This window comes from Myxine glutinosa, chromosome 5 (assembly GCF_964187855.1).
Source record: "Myxine glutinosa chromosome 5, kmMyxGlut1.1, whole genome shotgun sequence".
In the NCBI taxonomy this organism is placed as follows: Eukaryota; Metazoa; Chordata; class Myxini; order Myxiniformes; family Myxinidae; genus Myxine; species Myxine glutinosa.
This window is the reverse complement of record NC_136265.1, coordinates 125,751,970-125,771,830: the sequence shown is the minus strand read 5'-3', so window position 1 is coordinate 125,771,830 and position 19,861 is coordinate 125,751,970. Positions and strand designations below refer to the sequence as shown.

The window sequence follows — 19,861 nt, the reverse complement described above, 5'->3', positions numbered from 1 at the left end:
GCCTCATGCTCCCAGGTGATTGGCTAACTCGAGCTCGAGAGAGCCATAATGCACTACGTTATGGCAAAAAATATGGATCTAAAGATGAAAGGGAAAAAAACCTATGTGGTGTGAATGGCAATGTTCGTCACTGAAATGTGAAAAAAGGCAATTGCTTTTCGCTCTGAAATACGTGCGAACGCGTAACTGAGTTAATGGCGGCAAGGAACATCACGTGATCGCTCTGAGCGAATCAGCACGCTGCTCTGCGACAGGTCAGATTTCGTGCATAATATTTCTCGCTGAAATGCGCTGAGGTAAAAATATGGTTTCAAAATATTATGAAATCAATTTTTAGGTCGGCTATGTTCTTACCAGGCTCAATGGCCATGTCTGTGCCAAATATCAAATACGTGAGCCTCTCCGTTTAGGAGTCTATCGGTAACATTACACACACACACAAACTGTGTTATATATATATATATACATATATATATACATATACATACATACATACATACATACATACATACATACATACATATATATATTGTTGCGGATATGAGATTGGCCTCCATCCATATCCGCTTGTAAATATTCCCCTATTTCCCCAATACTTCCCAACTATCCCCAATCCCCCATTCCCTAGTCCCATTTTCTGTAAACAACACTCTGTAGACCCGACTTTCCCCTATTTCCCCCATTAAATGTCGCATCCAGGTCCACCGCATCTCACGTAGACAACTATAGGACATCTTGCTAGTTATTCTTAGTCTATGTCAGTTAAGGACTCGTTTCCATTAATTCTGACTCTTCGTTGCACCAGAATGTGATTGTATGGCACCGTTAGAAAGTTTAGGACCTCCCAATACCTCCCCGCAGCTCTTCCTCATGGTACAACAACAACAACAACAACAGCGGCGGCGGCGCGGGGAGTGTGCGTCCTCACTCCGGCTTGGTTAGCCGCCATTGAACATGTGCTCCGACGGGGTTACCACGCAGGGGCTCGCTGTCAGCTCCTCGTCAAGGGCGGAGCCCAGTAACCCCCCGCACCCAATAGAAGCGGCGGACCGATTCCATCTGGGGCGGAGCTAACGAGCCGAGGGCGTGTCACTCCCCGCTGAGCATGCGCAGAAAGAGGGAGGTGACGTCAGATGCGCCCTCAGCTTGGAGAGAGAAGACGCCACCTCCGAGCGCTGAATACCTCCCCGCATCTCTGGACCGGACCGCGTTTGATTCTGCCCCTGAGCCAAGGTGCACCTTGTGCTATCGACTGCCTGTCCTTCCTTGCCATCAATCCCTGTGTAAGTCAGTCTTGTCCCGTTTGTCTGTGGTCTGTCGGGGATAAGATAAGACTGTGTCTAAGTGCCCATCTGTTCTGTGCTTTACCTCTTGCCGTGTAATCTACCCTTTTCTGCATCACCAATTATATCCTCCTCCGGAGGTCTTGAGAACTGTACCCCCTTGTGTCGTTTCATTAATCCCAGCCGTTGTGTCCTTTCCATCATTGATTTAGCGTAGCGCGATTCGGCCAACGTTCGAGTGGAATCGGGTGAGTTGGGCGGGATCGGGTTCTAATCGGGGAGTAACTGTTCGGACGCGGTAATACCAAACCGCTCGGTAAACTAACATCTAAAACCGCGTCTGTAACAATTGGTGTCGAGGAGTGAGATCGGACCCGAAGCGCGCTTCACGCGCTCAAAATTATTAACGGCGAAATTTGATTTTGTTTTACAAAAATAAAAACCCGAATTTTGAAAGTCGCGCTATGGCGGATCAAGACGGCTGGGTTCCGGTAGAGGAGAGTGAGGCAGGGTCGATCCAGGACCAAATTGAGGGACATGAGGGACATGAGGAGAGCGAAGCAGTGAGGCCAGCAGGTTCGCAAAATGGCGCCTCGCACATAGCTACGGCGGCCGCACACGCTGCACAAGTGGGAGGGATGGCCCAAATGCAGGCCCTCATGGAGCAATTTATGGCGCAAATGCAGGCGTCCCTCAAACTGCAGAGTGAGCAATTGGGGGTAATGGGAAACCAAATGGGGGTAATGGGGAACCGGATGGATGCTCAGGGTGAGCGATTGGAGGGCCAAATGGGGTCCAATAGCGAGAAATTGAGGGAGGACATGGGGGCCAATAGCCAACGGTTAGAACAAAGGATGGGGGCCCAGATCGGAGGGTTAGGGAGTAGAATAGAGGGATTAGACAATAGATTAGGGGAAATACAGGAGGGGTTAATGGGGGTAGAAAACAGAATGGCCGTTCAGGAGAATCAAATGGAAGGGATGAAGGAGGGGTTAGAGGGGTTAGAAAACAGTATGGAAGGCAAATTGAGGGACATGAGGGACCAAGCGGAAAGGGAAGTTAAAAAAATGGGGCAGCAGATAGAGGGGGTCAGAATGGGGGTAGAAACTAAATTGGATGCTCACAGGGAGGAAATGGAGCAGATGAGGGTGGCATCTGGGCAGGAGATGCAAGTGATGGGAGAAGAGATCAGAAGAGGGGTGAGTGAGGAGGTCGGAGGAGTGCGCGAGGAGGTGAGGCACTGTAAGGAGCGCATGGAGAAGGAGGTGAGAAAGGGGACTGTAAAATTGCAAGGTGGCAAAGAGGAGTTGACGCTGGGAGTAGAACAACTGACAGTGGGACAAAAGGAGTTGGGGGACCAGGTAAAGAAGAACACAGCGGTAATAGAGGGTTTAAAATCGACACAGAAGGAGATGAAAAAGGACGTAGGGGTAATTAAAAAAGAGTGTCAGACGGTACATGAGGACCTGACGAGGAAAATGAACAAGGTGGTAGAGGTGATGGAGGTTAAAGAGCGGGAGGTGCGGGAGCACATAGAAAAAAATAAAGTGGAGTTAGAGGAAGAACTTAAGGGGGCGCACGAGGAGATGAAGGAGGTGAAGCAGAAATTAGAAGAAGTGGAAGAAGGGGTGAGCGAAATTAAGAAGCGACGGAGAGAGGATAAGAAAGAGATAAAGGAGGAAGTAAAAGAATTGGTCCAAAGTCTGTGTTCGGATCGTGATGATGTGCTCATTAACCGGATGAGGGATTCGCAGGTGATGGAGGAGAAGCGAAGAGAAAGAGGACCCGGTGTAATTGGTGACCAATATGGTCGTGCGTATGATGCGCCAGGTGATTTAATAAGCTTGGGGGTCGAGATAGACCCGGATGTTCGTGAGAGGCCAAGAGTGAGGTGTATGGCTGGTACGGAGGGTATGGAACGAGGGTGCGGGCGAGAGGGTCCGGTGATGGGAGAGGTGCGAGGTGTGAGTGAGCAAGGTTGTGGTGGTATGGAATGGGTAGCGGGTTGCGGAAGTGTGACCCATGCATCGACACCAACAGGGGTAGTTTTTAGAGGGACAGGGGAGGCACGAGAGCCCCTTGGGGGTAATGTACTGTGGGGGCCCGGCCGGTTAGGCCCCGCGCTGACCCCGCAAGGGGCGACGCACAGGGTCCAGCAGGCGGGCAACGACTCACATCCGAGGTGGTCCCACAAGGTCCCACTCGCGCCGTATGACGGTGGGTAAGGGTGGCATCCCTGCCACCCTTCCCATAAGAGTGGGCCAAAGGAGAAATAGTTTATGGGGTGTATGGCAGTGAAAACTAGCCCGGGTGGGTTAGGATATGGTGTGTAGGGATCTAGCGAAGATGACATTAGGTGACGTTAAGGTTAGTTAGCGACAATGATACCTGTAGTGGGGACGCAGGTAGATTAGTGTGGATGATAATGACGAGGGAGCGCAATAGTTTAAAGGGACGACTGGGAAGCGCAAGTTTCAGAGGGGAGTAGTTAGATGAGATGATGCCGTGTGGTTGAGAATTGAACAGGTGTGATTGCACAGGTGTGCAACTGAACAGGTGTGTGGAGCAGTGTATGAGTAGTGAGTGTTGTGGATCAGCGCGAATGCGCTTTGGGGAGAGAAGGGTGCAGGTGGCACCAGGTGTGAGAGCACAGGTGTGCAAGTACAGGTGTGTGGAATACATGGAGTAAGTGGTACGGAGTGGTGTGCATGGTGCGAAGGTGTGGATGGGGGAAGAGTGGACCCCTTTCACGAGTACCCGGGGCGGGTAGTGTAAGTGTTAGGTAGAGGGTATAGGTAAATTGTGGTTGGATATTGGCATCTGTGGTGCGGGTGACAGAATGGTATTTGGATGGGTGCATTAGTGTTGTGGAAATTGCTGGGCGTGTAGCCTGTTAGTGTGTGTAGTTGGTTTTGGCACTCCACCACTGTGAGGATGTCGGCCAGGTGAGGCCGCAGGTGGGCTCTGGGAGCCGTTAGTGTCAGTGGGTGCCTGAGGATCCCGGGTGTGGATCGGGCAGCCCGTGCCAGAGAGGGCACTGAGGGGGTGAGAGTGCGAGAGGGCCTTCCCCAGTTAGTTAGGTTAGGGTGAGGAGCAGGTAAGCTCGGGTGGCAACTACAGTGGTGGAGGTGTGCAGGTGGGTAGACCTGCTGGGAGAGCTACACGTCACAGCCCAGAAATGGTGCGAGGGCACCGAGTGTTGAATCGGGGGAGTGAGACCCCAAATTGAGAAGCACCACAGTTTGGTCAATGGGAATTGGTTTTTAGAACCCATAGTGTAAGTTGGCCAATGGATTGGCAGGGAAAGACCCCGGGTAATGTAAAGTTGTTAAAGTCATTTAGGAAATAGTTAGGATTGATGAACCTGTCGCACCATACGCAGCCACTTACCTGAGGTGATGATGATGACTCCACACCTGTGTTTTCTTTGTTTTGTGTTGCAGGAAATGAGAATTGCTGTTTGGATTTGTGAGACGCATCACGACGTGGATGAGACATTGGGGTGATTCCATCTCTCCCTCCTTAGGAGGGACTGATGATGAATTGGAGATGGCAAATTTTGATGAGAGTTGGAAATGGCAAATTTGATTGGTTAGGAGGGAGAGAAGACGAATTTGGTTTATGGGAGGAACGGGGAAGACAGTAGGGACGTTTGTTGATGTGTAAAGTAGATGTTTATGGGTAGTGTTGTGTTTTGTGGATACAGTAAGGGGTAAGGGAGGGGCAATGTAGGTTACCTGGTGGGGGGGGGGGGGGGCGTACGGTAGGAACGTACCTGTCTCACCTGGTTCCCATGTGCCCCCAGTGTGCATCACCTTGTATTGCATGCACTTTTGCGCCCTTACCACCTTACTCACTTGTCTTTTCTTTTGTCTCCCACCTCCGAGGATCTGGCTTTGGGGCAGAGAGAGAGGAGAGAGGGGTGCTGGCTCCGCAGTTGTGGGCCTGTACTTTCGCTGCTTGCTGCCTGGATCGATACACCATATGGACCGCAATTTTTGTGGCCGCCCACAATGGACCGCAGTTCTTTTGCGGGCAAGCACCACCCGTTGATGGACCTCTGGGTCAACGTGGCACCTATGCCATACAGGTGAACCACTTATAGTTGGCCCCCCTGACGGCCACAATTTAGAAATGGACGCGGTTGGCGCCTTTCTTTATTTTTAAAGAAGCAAGAGGGCCAAGTGCACTTCAAGAAGGCAAGACCAGCGGCAGAACATCGGCCGGCTGCGACACCACCGGTGACTATGAACACTTTATTGGTGCACCGGATGGTGCTGACTGTATGTTTGGGGTGGTGCTTTTGGTGCTTGGACGGGGTGCTCTGCCCATTATTAAAGGCCGTAGGCCACAGGGCACTCGTGGGTTGGTGTATCGATGCTGGCATGGGTGCTCTCTCTCTCTATGCATAACATCTGCATGTGTTCCTCAAAAACAGGTCCTGGATCGTAGTGTAAATATCAGTCTTGTGTAAATAATGCTCCCTACCGGCTGTATGTTTAGTTTGAGGATTCTTTCCGCGATTCGGTTATCCTGTGGGTGTGTTTCTGTGAGGAGAAGGGTGCAACGTCGCAGGGGGACATATTTACTCATTTGTGAACATCTGTAAAACTGTCGCACTCAGGGTTGAGTTAATAGTAGAGGGAACTACATCTGAGTGCCACACTAAAGTAAGTAAAAATTTATCGGGTCGGGACGCCCCGAGGTAGAGAAGGGTGCAATGTTGCGGATATGAGATTGGCCTCCATCCATATCCGCTTGTAAATATTCCCCTATTTCCCCAATACTTCCCAACTATCCCCAATCCCCCATTCCCTAGTCCCATTTTCTGTAAACAACACTCTGTAGACCCGACTTTCCCCTATTTCCCCCATTAAATGTCGCATCCAGGTCCACCGCATCTCACGTAGACAACTATAGGACATCTTGCTAGTTATTCTTAGTCTATGTCAGTTAAGGACTCGTTTCCATTAATTCTGACTCTTCGTTGCACCAGAATGTGATTGTATGGCACCGTTAGAAAGTTTAGGACCTCCCAATACCTCCCCGCAGCTCTTCCTCATGGTACAACAACAACAACAACAACAGCGGCGGCGCGGGGAGTGTGCGTCCTCACTCCGGCTTGGTTAGCCGCCATTGAACATGTGCTCCGACGGGGTTACCACGCAGGGGCTCGCTGTCAGCTCCTCGTCAAGGGCGGAGCCCGGTAACCCCCCGCACCCAATAGAAGCGGCGGACCGATTCCATCTGGGGCGGAGCTAACGAGCCGAGGGCGTGTCACTCCCCGCTGAGCATGCGCAGAAAGAGGGAGGTGACGTCAGATGCGCCCTCAGCTTGGAGAGAGAAGACGCCACCTCCGAGCGCTGAATACCTCCCCGCATCTCTGGACCGGACCGCGTTTGATTCTGCCCCTGAGCCAAGGTGCACCTTGTGCTATCGACTGCCTGTCCTTCCTTGCCATCAATCCCTGTGTAAGTCAGTCTTGTCCCGTTTGTCTGTGGTCTGTCGGGGATAAGATAAGACTGTGTCTAAGTGCCCATCTGTTCTGTGCTTTACCTCTTGCCGTGTAATCTACCCTTTTCTGCATCACCAATTATATCCTCCTCCGGAGGTCTTGAGAACTGTACCCCCTTGTGTCGTTTCATTAATCCCAGCCGTTGTGTCCTTTCCATCATTGATTTAGCGTAGCGCGATTCGGCCAACGTTCGAGTGGAATCGGGTGAGTTGGGCGGGATCGGGTTCTAATCGGGGAGTAACTGTTCGGACGCGGTAATACCAAACCGCTCGGTAAACTAACATCTAAAACCGCGTCTGTAACAATCTATCTATAATTCCAGTAATCTCTGTGTGTCTGTGTGTGTGTGTGTGTGTGTGTTCGTCTGTGACCGCTGTTTCTCGACAACCACGGGTCCGATATACTTGAAACTTGCCAGGTATATTGCTGGGGACCCGAGGATGTGCCTTTTCAAGGTTTCATATTAATCGGAGAAGTAGTTACCGAGCTATGGCGATTTATTTACCAAGCGTTCGCTTTGGCTTTGCGAATGGACCAAACCATTTCATGTAAATAGAGGGGGGGGGGGGGGGGTTCTGTGGTCGTTACTGCCACGTGGTTTCAAAGTTTTTTTTTGTTGTTGTTGTTTGCACGCATGTTTTTTTGCACCCACGTACGGGCACGCCCTAGTATATATAAAAAGCAGTAAAGTATGTTTGTTTGTTTGTCCTGTTTAACTCGAGAACTACTCATCGCAGAGAAAAACCAAAGGCATATTCGGAATCAGTACGTCTCAGAGCAACTACAGCACACCTTAAATTTTAAAAAAACTTCGGGTTTTTAAATTAGCGTATTAGCGCAGAAACGCTAGCAGAAGAGGGAGGGAATCGAAGGGAGGGAGCGCAGCGCTCCCTCTCGCGCTTCGCAGCGCCAGCGCTTCTGTTAGCGTAATGAGCGTATTTCGGAACGTTAATTTTTCAACTTCATTATTCGGAATCAGTACGTCCCAGAGAAACTTCGTAATGTTAATTTTTCAACTTCATCCAATTGACATGGGACCAACGGCATGTGACAGAGAGTGAAACATACATGCTACATTTATTTGAAGACAATGAGTTCTGACTTCCGGGTTCGTGCCGCCAACCCTGTTAGGCGCCTCTTGCGGCACACAGGGAATTACCAGTGAACTGGTACTCAATTTGCTGACCTCGGTAGGATGACAGGCTGAGTCAACCCCCCTGGTATTAAGGGGGAGGAGGAGGGGAGGGGGAGGAGGAGGGGAGGGGGAAGAGGAGGGGAGGGGAACGGGGGGGAGGGGGAAGGGAGGGAGGGGGGGAGGGGGAGGGGGGGAGGGGCCATTCTTCCCCCGGGCACCCCCACACCCTCCCCTCCCCCTCCCCCTCCCCCCCCGTTCCCCTCCCCTCCTCTTCCCCCTCCCCTCCTCCTCCCCCGCCCGGCAATGCCAGGTACTTCTGCTAGTCTATATATATAAAGCAGTAAAGTATGTTTGTTTGTTTGTCCTCTTATAACTCGAGAACTACTCATCGCAGAGAAAAACCAAAGGCATATTCGGAATCAGTACGTCTCAGAGCAACTACAACACACCTTAAATTTTGTTAGGAGACAAAATAGCATGTAGAATCATACTAACATAATAATAAGACTTTAAACAAAAAACACCTATTTTGGGGGAAATCCCCCCCCTCCCCCCAACCCCGTATACCTACTCAGACCCCAATTTTTCTAATGCCTTGAACAAACATTGGTACATCACGGGTGATGAAGGTTGTGGTGAAGTTTCATCTAAATTGCGTGTGTAGTTTCTGAGAAGGAAGCAAATACCTAATTTGGGGGGTCAAACCTGGACCCACTTCAACCCCCCGTAGATTTCGATTTTCTTAGTGCCGTGAACAAACTTCGGTACATCACGGGTGGTGAAGGTTGTGGTCAAGTTTCATCGCAATAGTGTGTGTAGTTTCAGAGGGAAAAGCAAATTCCTATTTTGGGGGGTCAAACCTGGATCCAATTTGACTCCCGGTAGACCCCCTTAGACCCTGATTTTTTTTTAATGCCGTGAACAAACTTTAGTCACAACACAACAAATATCATTTGTGCCAAGTTTGGTCACAATCCCTTCAGCGGTTTCAGAGAAGAAGTTGCAAGTGTTTACGGATGGACGGACTGACGACGCACCATCACATAAGCTCCCCTGAACTTCGTTCCAGGTGAGGTTAAAAAAAAAAATCCCTCTTAGACCCCGATTTTTTTTTAATACCGTGAATAAACTTTGGTACAACATGGACGATGAAGGTTGTGGTGAAGTTTCATCGGAACTATGTGTGTAGTTTCTAAGAAAGCAAATACCTATTTTGTTAGGTCAAGCTTTGACTCATTTTACCCCCGGTAAACCCCATAAGATCCCGACTTTCTTAATGTTGTGAACAAAGTTAAGTTGCAACATACCAAATATAATTTTCGCCAAGTTTGCTCACAATCCCATCGGCAGTTTCATAGAAGTTGCAAGTGTTTACGGATGGATGGCGCACCACCCTACAAGCTCTCTGGAACTACTTTCCAGTTGAGCTAAAAAGTGGCCATGAATTTGTCGGAAAACTTCTGAAAGTTGTGCAATTCTGAGCGCACTTAAGACAACTTCAGTCATTCCAAAAGCGATGGAAAATAAAAATTAATTGAATTCGTTCATCAGCGTGAAGTACAAGCGATTATGGAGACGGAATTTTAACATGCTTCAGGAATCCTACAGTGTGGTACATACACCCTGGACACCCAATGTTTCCGTGCCGGAGTGACCATGCAGCCGGCATTTGGTTATAATGGAGTTATCGAGGGAGAGTGGGCAGGGGTAGGAGGGAGGGAGTGGGGTGGGAGAGCGGGCTGGGGGAGTGGAAGGGGGGTGGCAAAGACAACATCAGAACATCAGCAGTTTAACAAGTTTCAAATTAAAAGTTCACTAAAAGTTACAAATGTGTCTCGTTACAGGCACGGTGGAATCAAAAGGTCGGGTGGGATTGGGGTGGGGGTGAGGGTAGGGAAAGGAACAATGGGATGTGTGGGGTCGAGGTGGAAGCTAGTAGCAGATGCGACGCTATTGCAGTAATCCTTGGCCATTAGCCAGGCCGAGTGCGGGCAAAGTCAAATTGTCGTCGGTCAAAGAAAAGCACAAATGTAGCATCGAAGCATGCGGGGAAGATTACAAATTGAATTTCGTTGAGTGGCCCCTCAAGAATGCACTCGCTCGACAAACAACCGCAGGGGGGGAAAAAAAGAAGAACGTATTAAAAAGTACACAATGTTACCAAATTTTGGTCTTTACAAAAGATGCCGATTACAGACACGCTCTGTATTTCAATGATATTCCATTGAGGAAACAGGTGGGGGAGGGAGGTGGTTCGGATGGGAATAAGTCGATGTATTATCGAGTGAAAAGAAAGAAAAGAAAAAAAAGAAAGGAAAAAAAATCTTTACAGATGGCCGAGTTTGAGCAAAAGAGATTTAATTGAAAAACCCAGGAGCACACCTGACACCGAGTGTGCGCACGCAATCTCAAATCAATTTGCCCGTCTCTGAACGTGCTCTAGACCCTGTGGCCGTGCAATTCCGGTGCATTCTGCGGACCCCATTGTCCGTTTGCAGGCACGCTTGTTGCAGGAGAAACAAACAAAAAAAAGCACACGAAACCTTCCTTACAGGGCCGTTTACCCTCCGACAAGCATTCAACCACAGCCGTCGATCGCTGCGCCCTCATCCCGACCTTGCTGCTAACTATCGGTCTGTCACCTCAAGAAAATGAAAAAAAAAACATTAAAAAAATAAACAATGTGCGGCGTAGTCTCGAGGCGAAGAGAAAATGGCCATTCAAAGGAAAAGCTTTCAATAAACAGCTTCAATAGAGGAAGGCCATGAAAAGGGAATTATAAAAACATCTTTGTGAGAAAGGGAAGCTCTGGGGAGGGAAGAAAGGAAGAATAATGGACAGAACATGTGGGAAAGGAGGGCAAGGAATAAATCAACGCATTTTGTTTCTGGAACCTACAACAGGATGTAGAGCCATCCGAGTCGATGATACGAGGTCACGTCTTCTGCTGTGTTGGTCATTCACAATTGGGAAACATTGGTGGTGGGGCTGGTGGTGGTTGGGAAAGAACCAGCTGACTGATTTGATTTCATGTCAATCGACTGACAGCAAAACACCACTTCCTTCAATAAAAAAGGAAAATGCACATCCTTTACATCAGTTAATTTGTCCAACATCGCCCTCTCATCTGTGGCCCATAAAAGATGTGGACATTTTCCAATGGGACGTGAAGCCCTCCTCTTTGCACCATCGACTCCCAGAATCCTCCATTTCTCACATACGTTGTTGCCATTTTGACCGTATTAATCTGTGGCAATTCTGGAACACCATTGCCGTTGGCAATTCCATAGACACAGAACCACATGTTTCCATTCCCAAAGCCTCCTCGCACACAATAACACAAGATGTACAGTTTTACCAAAATCGTACAGCACCGGTACTTGCCTCTGGCACACTTTACCAAACAGCCCCCGCGGAACAACAGGTCCACGCCCAGCAATGCCCATTGCTTCGAGGACTTGCAGCAGTGATGATGCCAGTGGCCCAGGTGGTGGTAGAGAAATATCCTTCATGGGGCAAGGGGGGGGGGGGGAGGGGGGGGTATCAAGGGGGTATGGTATGGATGGAGGGACAGAGACATCCAAAATTCTATTAAATACCTACCCAATGTAATAGACTACAAACATACTCTTCATTATTTAATACACTAGCAGTCACCCGTTGAAACATCAATGGGTCTCGTTGAAACATCAATGGGTCTCGATAGGTTGAATATGGTAATTTGAAATTGAGAGCTATTCACACTAAAATAATTGAAAGAAATTAAATTGTGAAATCATAAAGATAACACAACTTGTAAAAAAATCACTCCCTTGCTGCTTCCTCATGGAGCGCATGTTTCTAGTAGATCATAGTAGATCAGCACAGCAGATTTCAGTCTATCACTGACTACAACGACCGCGACATGAAAATCGAAATATCGTGCTTGGTAGTGAGCGGGGCCCCCGGTGCATTGGGACGGGTTGTGGCGGGTGAAAGGCAGCAGGGAGGGAGTTTGTTTTGGTTTACCGTGCACTTTGTGTGTATTATTATTCTATAGATACTACATTAACCATCACATCGCTGTGTTCTTAAGCCACCATTTTGTTTCAGCCTATTCAAGCGTGCCTTGCCTTGGACCCACGATGACCTCTCACAGACTAATTAAAGCATATAATCGAAATCTGGATTCAGATTTGAGGATTGGATCCAGTACACTAAATAAGTATTGAAATCTGGAGTGAAATCGGAAAAATTTAAAACATAGATTCTTATAATTAAGTGTATATCTTATAACTAAGCTTTAAGCAGGGCTGTCCTTCGTCCTCCATATTGCGAAAGCATTAATCTTAAAATTTCCTCCTGTACCAACAATTATATTGAGTGAAGAAAAGATTGAGGAATGTGCTCAAATAATGTAACTTTATTGAGTGCAACAAAAATAATTAACCAGCGGGATTGCTGTGAAGGCTTCCGCAGTCTCGCCTGGATAATCCGTGGGGGGAAATCTCCAGAGTTAGAAAGGCAAAATAAATCAAATTATAGATCAAATAAAAAAATAACGTGGCCCTACTCCCTCCTCCCGCTGTAGTTTATTTAATTTATATTCTTCCTTTAAAAAGTAGAAAGTACGTCGATTGACGAAGGAAGGCCTGTTTCAATGTAAACGTTTGGGGTTGCTGTTTTGATGCACCTTATTTATATTTTTATTTTTTTAATGTTGAAGGCTCCAGTAACGGACTATATAAGTCCTCATTGAGGCTAGGACTTAAATAAAAGAACTACACAAAGGGAAATCAAAGATAATGTAAAGGTGAGGAGTGAAAATAAGTATGAAAAGTGTATTAAGTTTGTTAGCAAGAAAGAGAGATTGAAGCTAGCCCGGTAGTTCTAGTTTGAGTGACACAGAAAGTAAGACCAGCAATCCTGACACGGAGAGTGCAAGATGGTTCCTGGCACCACTTTAGCGCTCCTAAATCCAAACGGTAGTACTACTCTCCTGAGCTGTTGCTGTCTACAACCTACTACCTAAAAAATGTGCTTTTTTTTAGTGTATGTATAGATTACCGCAACGGAACTTTTAACAGGTGCGGTTTCTCGGTCGCAACAGTCCACGCACAAGCACTCATACAGGAGATGTTGTGTGTGTGTGTGTGTGTGTGTGTGTGTGTGTGTGTGTGTGTGTGTGTGCGCACACGGTCAATAAGCACAACATATTCTCTTTGCTAACCCCACCTCCCCTCACCTTTCTTGCCCCCCCCCCCCCGTCTCTCTCTCTCTGTCTGTTTTTCCACCACTGCTCTGTTCCCCTCCCACCTCTCCCTCTCCTCCATCCCTTTTCCCTTCACTCCCCCCTTTCCCCTAACCCTTCTATGTGCCCCCCTCCCCTCCTTCATCCCCCTTCCCCTATCACTCCCCCTCCTCTTTTAATATTTCCGTCAAGAAGTGACTCTGCGTTGCCCGGCAATGCTCCGTAACTTTGCTTGCATACAATAATGCAAGCTGATTACCCAGTCCATGTCATGCAACAAGAGGTTAAATACATTATTCAACTTTTGCACATTAACAGTTTGATTATAGGCTCTTCCCCAATACAAGGTCAGGGCACACTGAAGAGGTGAGTGGGTGTGAGGCTTTAACCTCTCTAACATCCCCTGTGCCAGGTTCAAGTTACATGTCAAATAACAGAAAGACTGGCAGGTAGGTTATCTACCGATGCCAATTATTCCCTTCTCGGTCGGTCGGTAAGGGGACAATTTTGGCCCAACTCTTTCAGCCAAATTGGTTGGCCAGGCCTGATAGTCGACCAAAGGTGCAGGATTTAAACATTTATTCTGGGCAGGTGGCGATAACTCCCCCCCTCTTCACTGAGTGACACCGTGGGCTATTTAACGTCACCGACGACCAGTGCTATCAGACGGGTCTTCCGGCTTAACGTCCTTATGACTGATGCATTAGGCCTGCATTTGAAACACTAGCGTGACGGTCGAGGTTCGAAGCAAGGCTGGACAGCACAGAGGAGAGTGTGTGTGCCTGCAAGCCATTCCGCTAAGACAAGACACCAAAATATTTATTCGTGTAATCAAATAGTACATTCCTCGGACAAATTCATCATTTTTCACTCAATGCGCACATCGTGCAGATATCTCTGAAATGTTGCGCTCGTTTATGGCACATTGCTCCTTAGTTTCTATCCAATTTCAATACAAACACTTAGGTCAATTATGATAATTACGTTCTTTAGTCACGGCACGATGATCATCGGGTGTGCATTTTTGGGCTCGGTTATTTTTTTTAGTTCATAATAACGAAACATTTGAATTACTGCAGGTGAAATAAATGGCTCGCGTTTTGTGTGTCCTGTAATAATCAAGTAATCTTCATAATTAGCCAATTACCACAATTTACTACGAATGCTTGCCATCCCATGAACGATATTACATTTCGCTCCTCTTCATATCTAAAATTATTCTTTTCATATTTATGATGTTTGCATTCACAGAAAAGACAACAAACTGCACAAAGCACCATAGTAACCTTTCTCATTGCTGCCAACTGGAGCAGGACCAGTTAAGTCCACACAGGCAGGTAGCAAATTCTGAGCTCGGTGAAAATGCGTCGGCGGCCTTATCGGCCATTGCAGTTGTCCTGATGTTTGCTCGATAGCACGGTAGCAAAAACAACTTGTTGGACAAATATTCTTGTATTATTTCTGTACATGTCAGTTTTGTGTGCACAACAGAGGTTTATCTTTTATATTAACAACCAATCAAAGAGAGGCATTATCTCTCGTCAAACTTTCAGATTTTATACACACTTTCAATGATGCTTAACAAACCATGGGAATCTAAAACCAAGTCCCCCTCCCATGTCCTCCCCAATGCTTACCAGAGTCATTTCTGTCGGAAGTGAAACCTTCATCTTCACTCCCTCGACCTGTGTGTGCCACAGCAACTGGTGCAAAGCTGGGGTCTGTGCAAGGTTCTGCCAGGAGTAAACACCCCCACCCCCCAATCTCCATCAAATACAGATGAGAAGGCGGATCTACTTTTTAAAAGTATCGGCTATGCCTATGAAAGAAGGTTAAACATGTCTTGTGTCTAAGGTGACAAAATAAATTGAGGAAAAAAGAAAACTAGAAAGGCACTCAGTAGAGCACATATCTCTACCAGGTTGAACAGTTTACGTTTTGCAACCCAATGACAGGCCGGATCTGGATCCGGACCTGAACCAAGATTGAATTGGCTTATTATTGTCACCTAACCAACATATCTACCAAGATTCGTCATAATCCATCCACAACTTTTTGAGACATCATGCTATACATCGTTTTTGGCCCCATCTCTCAAAAGTGAAGAATCACTTAAGAAGAACCACCTTTAGAGGCCATTTTCCCTGCAGAGCAGGGGTTGGCCTTTTTCTGGCACCGTGGTCCCCTTTTTTGGAGCAATGTTTTATGGCCGGATGCCCTTCCTGCCGCCAACCCTGTTGGTCGCCTCTTGCGACACACAGGGAATTACCAGTGAGCTGGTACTCAATTTGCCGACCTCAGAAGGATGACGGGCTGAGTCAACCCCCCTGGTGCTAATTCAGCGATCGACCGGGATCTGAACCTAGGATCCTGGGATCCCAAGCCGGCACCCAAACCGCTAAGCCAAAACCAGGCTCCATAATTATATAATTTACATATCTATATATAAATATTTATATATACTGTACATATCACATCTATATATATATATATATATATATATATATATATATATATATATATATATATATTTACACTTTACAGCAATAATAATGCTGTAAAACAAAACGGACAAAGATAAACTTCCGTTTTCTTGCCTCCCTCCTGTCCTGCGGTGTCATTCTGAAGAATCACTTAAGAAATGAATTTTAAAAATCTCATATCCAGATCCAGATCAGGATCTTCACCAAAATACATAATATTCGTCCTCATCACAAACCGAACTTGTCCACCAAGTTTCGTCTGAATCTTTCCGTAACTTTTTGCGATATCGTGGTCATAGACAAACAAATAAACAGCCAGGGGTGAAAACAACCCCTGTCCACCTTTGGTGGCGGAGGTAATAAACAATGTCCAAAGTGGCTATCTACATTTACCCCCAGAATCCCTCCTCCCAGTGCCTATGTAATTTGTAAATGGCCTTAAAACGGAAAGAGAGAGAGAGAAACAAAAAAAAACCTATAATAATCGTGGTTCCAACCTAAAAATGATTACACATGCTCCCACTTCCCAGGACTGCCCATACCCACAACAGGCAAAAAAGTGTCGAATTGTGGTCCAAAAACAACCACCACGTATATCGGTCCATACAAGACACACCAACATACACGTACCTATGGGTGGAATGTGCCACATGAACGTCATTGAATTCAGTCTGCAATTCAGTCAAATGATTCAGTCAGGACCACAATTCAGTCTGCAGCCTCCTCGCTCTCTGCAGACCTGTACAAAATCAAAGACTGGGCAAACAAGTGGAACATGTCTTTCAATCCCGACAAATCTCACACTCTTACGATGTCTCTCCGAAAAGACCGACTGGACAACCCTCCCATCCACTTTCTGAATAATCCTCTCCAAGAAGTTCTGTCACTCAAGCTTTTGGGTCTCACTATCTGCCATGATCTTTCCTGGGAAAACCACATTTCAAATCTGGCCTCCAAAGCCAGTCGCCGACTGGGCATCTTCCGTCGTGCGAAGTCCTTCCTTGGCACACCTGAGCTCCTCACCACAATAAGGCTTTCATCCACAGCTCAATGGAATACTGTTCCCCCCTCTGGGCTGGTGCTCCTGCCTCACACCTAGCTCATCTTCACGCTGTTGAAACCAAAGCGTTCAGAATCATTGGAATCTCCCGCGATGAAGCTACCTCCGAGGGCCTTTCACTTACTCACCACAGGCAGGTTGGTGGTCTTTCTGTCTTCTACCGACTCCTCTCCGGCCTTGTTCCCCCAGCTCTCTCTGGGCTCTGTCCCCCAAATATTCCTACAGGTCGCACAAGATCTGCCTGCAACCCTCTTATGGTGAAACTGCCAAAATCAAGACTCTCTGCTCACCTTCACTCCTCTTTTCTCCCACCTCTGGAACAAACTCCCTCACTCTCTTCAATCCCACTCCTCCCTCCAGGTCTTTAAAACAGCTGTTCACCACCATCTCTTATCTTCCCCCATCCAAAACCTTGATCTTTTCTACCCTGCTAATTTCACCCCAAATCCACTTTTTTGAAATATCAACTTCTTTCCTGGAAGTCCTTGGTGTACCTGTGTTTATACTTCTCCCACCCCCCCACCCCCCTTCCCATGCCGCCTCCCCCCAAGCCCTCTCCCTCCCACACATTCCCGATGTCCCTCTCAAATGTTGTGTTTATGTGCTTCCCCTTCTCTCCCCATCTTGTCTACCGCTCCCCTTTTTATATACTTTGTTTGTTTGTGTCTGATTTGTTTTTGTGATAAATGTTAGCTCGTTCACGAACCTCGATTCTGTATACAAAAAAAAAATAAAAAAATTGTGCTTTATAAACAGTTACTCGAGCAAACGGTTATTGATATTGATGTTTCTGTCCATTCAAAATTCCATGTTGAAAATGAATGTTTGAGCATGTCGTCGAGGCACATTGGAACATGGCACCGTTGTTCTACCATCCGGTGCGTTTACATGTCTGATTTTCTTTTCTTTCAGATCATTAATTTCCTCTTAAAAGAAACTATGTGGTGTTGGTGGACAGCACCCACTCTTGCAATGTTTAAAGGCCAGTGATGTATTGTGGGTGGGCAGATGGCATTTATTAATTTTTTTAACCATGGCTTTAATTTGACAATACTTTAATCCACGATGCAAATTTATAGACATTAAAAAAGACAATCCAGTGTCCCTTTAAATGTCGGCATTGTACATGCCAACAGCAAGTCTTTATATACCACCCATAATGAGATTCCCCCATCTTACATCTGCTTTTGACCAAGGTTTCAAACATAACACGAGCACAATGAAGGAGCGATCCCAACGGCTTCTCCGGTGGGAGCTGCAACTCATCCGTTGGCATTTAAGGTCGAAGCACAGACATCAAAAACAAACAAGTACAGACTAATCTTCATACCCAAATATATACATATACTCATTGCACACTCACCCTGTACATCCCTCTACACAAGACATGCCAAAACGCAAAAGCAAGACAAGACGCCGTGCAGCAAAGCCTTTCCTTTAGCAGGTATTGGATCACTTAACATGGCCAGGCCTCTTACCTACTCATTGCTTCCACCACTCAGTAAAGCTTGTTTGTAGCGTTAATATGTGTGAACTAAAAGAGTTATCCTCACTTGCATTACGGCGTTAAAAAAGCACGTGTTGCCAAGGTTGCTGAGGCCTCTGACAGTCGGAACGACATTCGTTGTCTCCTTCTGATTCAGCAACTCTTTAGCCTGCGGTGACAACTCCTTAGCCTGTGGTGATGACGTGTCTTCCTTTGGCCTGTTATGATGATCCTGTGAGTCGGTAGCTGCACAACACAACAACAACAACTTCAAGATAGTGAGGGTAGACGCTGGAGCATCAAGCTGCATTTCAAATCCCCACAGTTGCATTGCTGTCTTGAGAAAGCCCCATTATATGTGTACCGAATAACCTTCCTCTTCACTTGTATAATGGGAATGGTTAAAAACTTCCGACAAGGTAATAGTCACAATGGTGAGATTCAAGACGTCACAACAGATAACCACTTGGATAATCCAGTTCAGTGCCAGAGGGTTTATGACTCGCCTTCTTCCATGGAACCTCAATATTTGTCAATGGATGTATGACCAATCACTTTGTAGGTTGACCCCTGACCTTTGATGCAGACCCTTCAACCGTTGACGCATTCGCAACATTTTATAATCCACCCTCCGCCCATATTTATTACCTCCGCCACCAAAGATGGATGGAGGTTATGTTTTCACTCGTCTGTCCATTTGTGAACAAAATATCTCAAAAAGTTGTGGACGGATTCGGACGAAATTTGGCAGAGATGTATATGTGACAAGGATGAAATGATTACATTTTGGTGAAGATCCGGATTCGGCTACGATAATTTTTAAAGCGATTCTTCACCATTGGGAAACGGGGACAAAAACGATACACAGCAGGATATCTCAAAAAGTTATGGACGGATTTGGACAAAACTTGGTGGAGCCGTTGAGTGTCTGACAAGGATGATTCGATTCGATTTTGGTGAAGATCTGAATATGGATTCGGACACGAGAATTATTTAATTTTTAAGCGATTCTTCACTATTGAGAGATCGGGCATAAACGATACATATCAGGATATGTCAAAAAGTTATGGATGGATTTGGACGAAACTTGTTGGACAGGTTGTGTGTGTGACAAGGAAGAATCGATTCAATTTTGGTGAAGATCCAGATCCAGCTAGTAGAATTTATTAAGTGATTCTACACCATTGAGTGATATGGCCAACCAGGTGGAGGTATGCTCTCTACTGAGTGCCGTTCTAGTTCATTTTGCTTTGGCAAAGGGCTGAGGCTCGAAATGTCAGTCTACTTTTCCACGGTGGTTAACCTGTTCTTACCGGCTTTCAGTTGGCGAGATCCATTGTCCTCTCTCAACCAACCAACCTTGTCTACCTGTTACTTGTGAGCATTTCCTGGTACAACCGAGCACACAGAACCTCAATGGTCAGGATAATCATGTGTACAATTAACTCGGTCTTTATGAACCTTTAAGTCACCAAATAGGACAGGTGATGAGATCAGGCAAATCTTATTTGTGGTTTATAAACCAATGGACCAAAAATTGCAAGGTTGGTGCGATTGCCCAAAGCAATCATGATCCCAATATACAGTGCATTCCGAAAGTATTCAGACCCCTTCACTTTTTTCACATTTTATTATGTTGCAGCCTTATGCTGAAATCGTTTAAATTCAT

General features: G+C 46.6%; 1 protein-coding gene across 3 annotated transcripts in view; it reads right to left on the bottom strand.

Annotated features, from left to right (window-relative positions):
- LOC137427140 (ubiquitin carboxyl-terminal hydrolase 45) overlaps nucleotides 1–19,861 on the bottom strand; it is a 147,423-nt gene that overhangs the window by 54,091 nt on the left and 73,471 nt on the right. For all 3 annotated transcript variants that reach the window (XR_013623556.1, XM_078778653.1, XM_078778654.1), the window contains exons 6-8: nucleotides 18,260–18,438; nucleotides 14,801–14,896; nucleotides 11,318–11,439 (exon numbers count right to left, since the gene is read on the bottom strand). Coding sequence is in view for 2 of the 3 variants with exons in the window: in XM_078778653.1 (XP_078634779.1) it covers nucleotides 11,318–11,439; nucleotides 14,801–14,896; nucleotides 18,260–18,438 (397 nt within the window). In the remaining variant the exon portion in view is untranslated. The remainder of the gene's footprint in view (nucleotides 1–11,317; nucleotides 11,440–14,800; nucleotides 14,897–18,259; nucleotides 18,439–19,861) is intronic.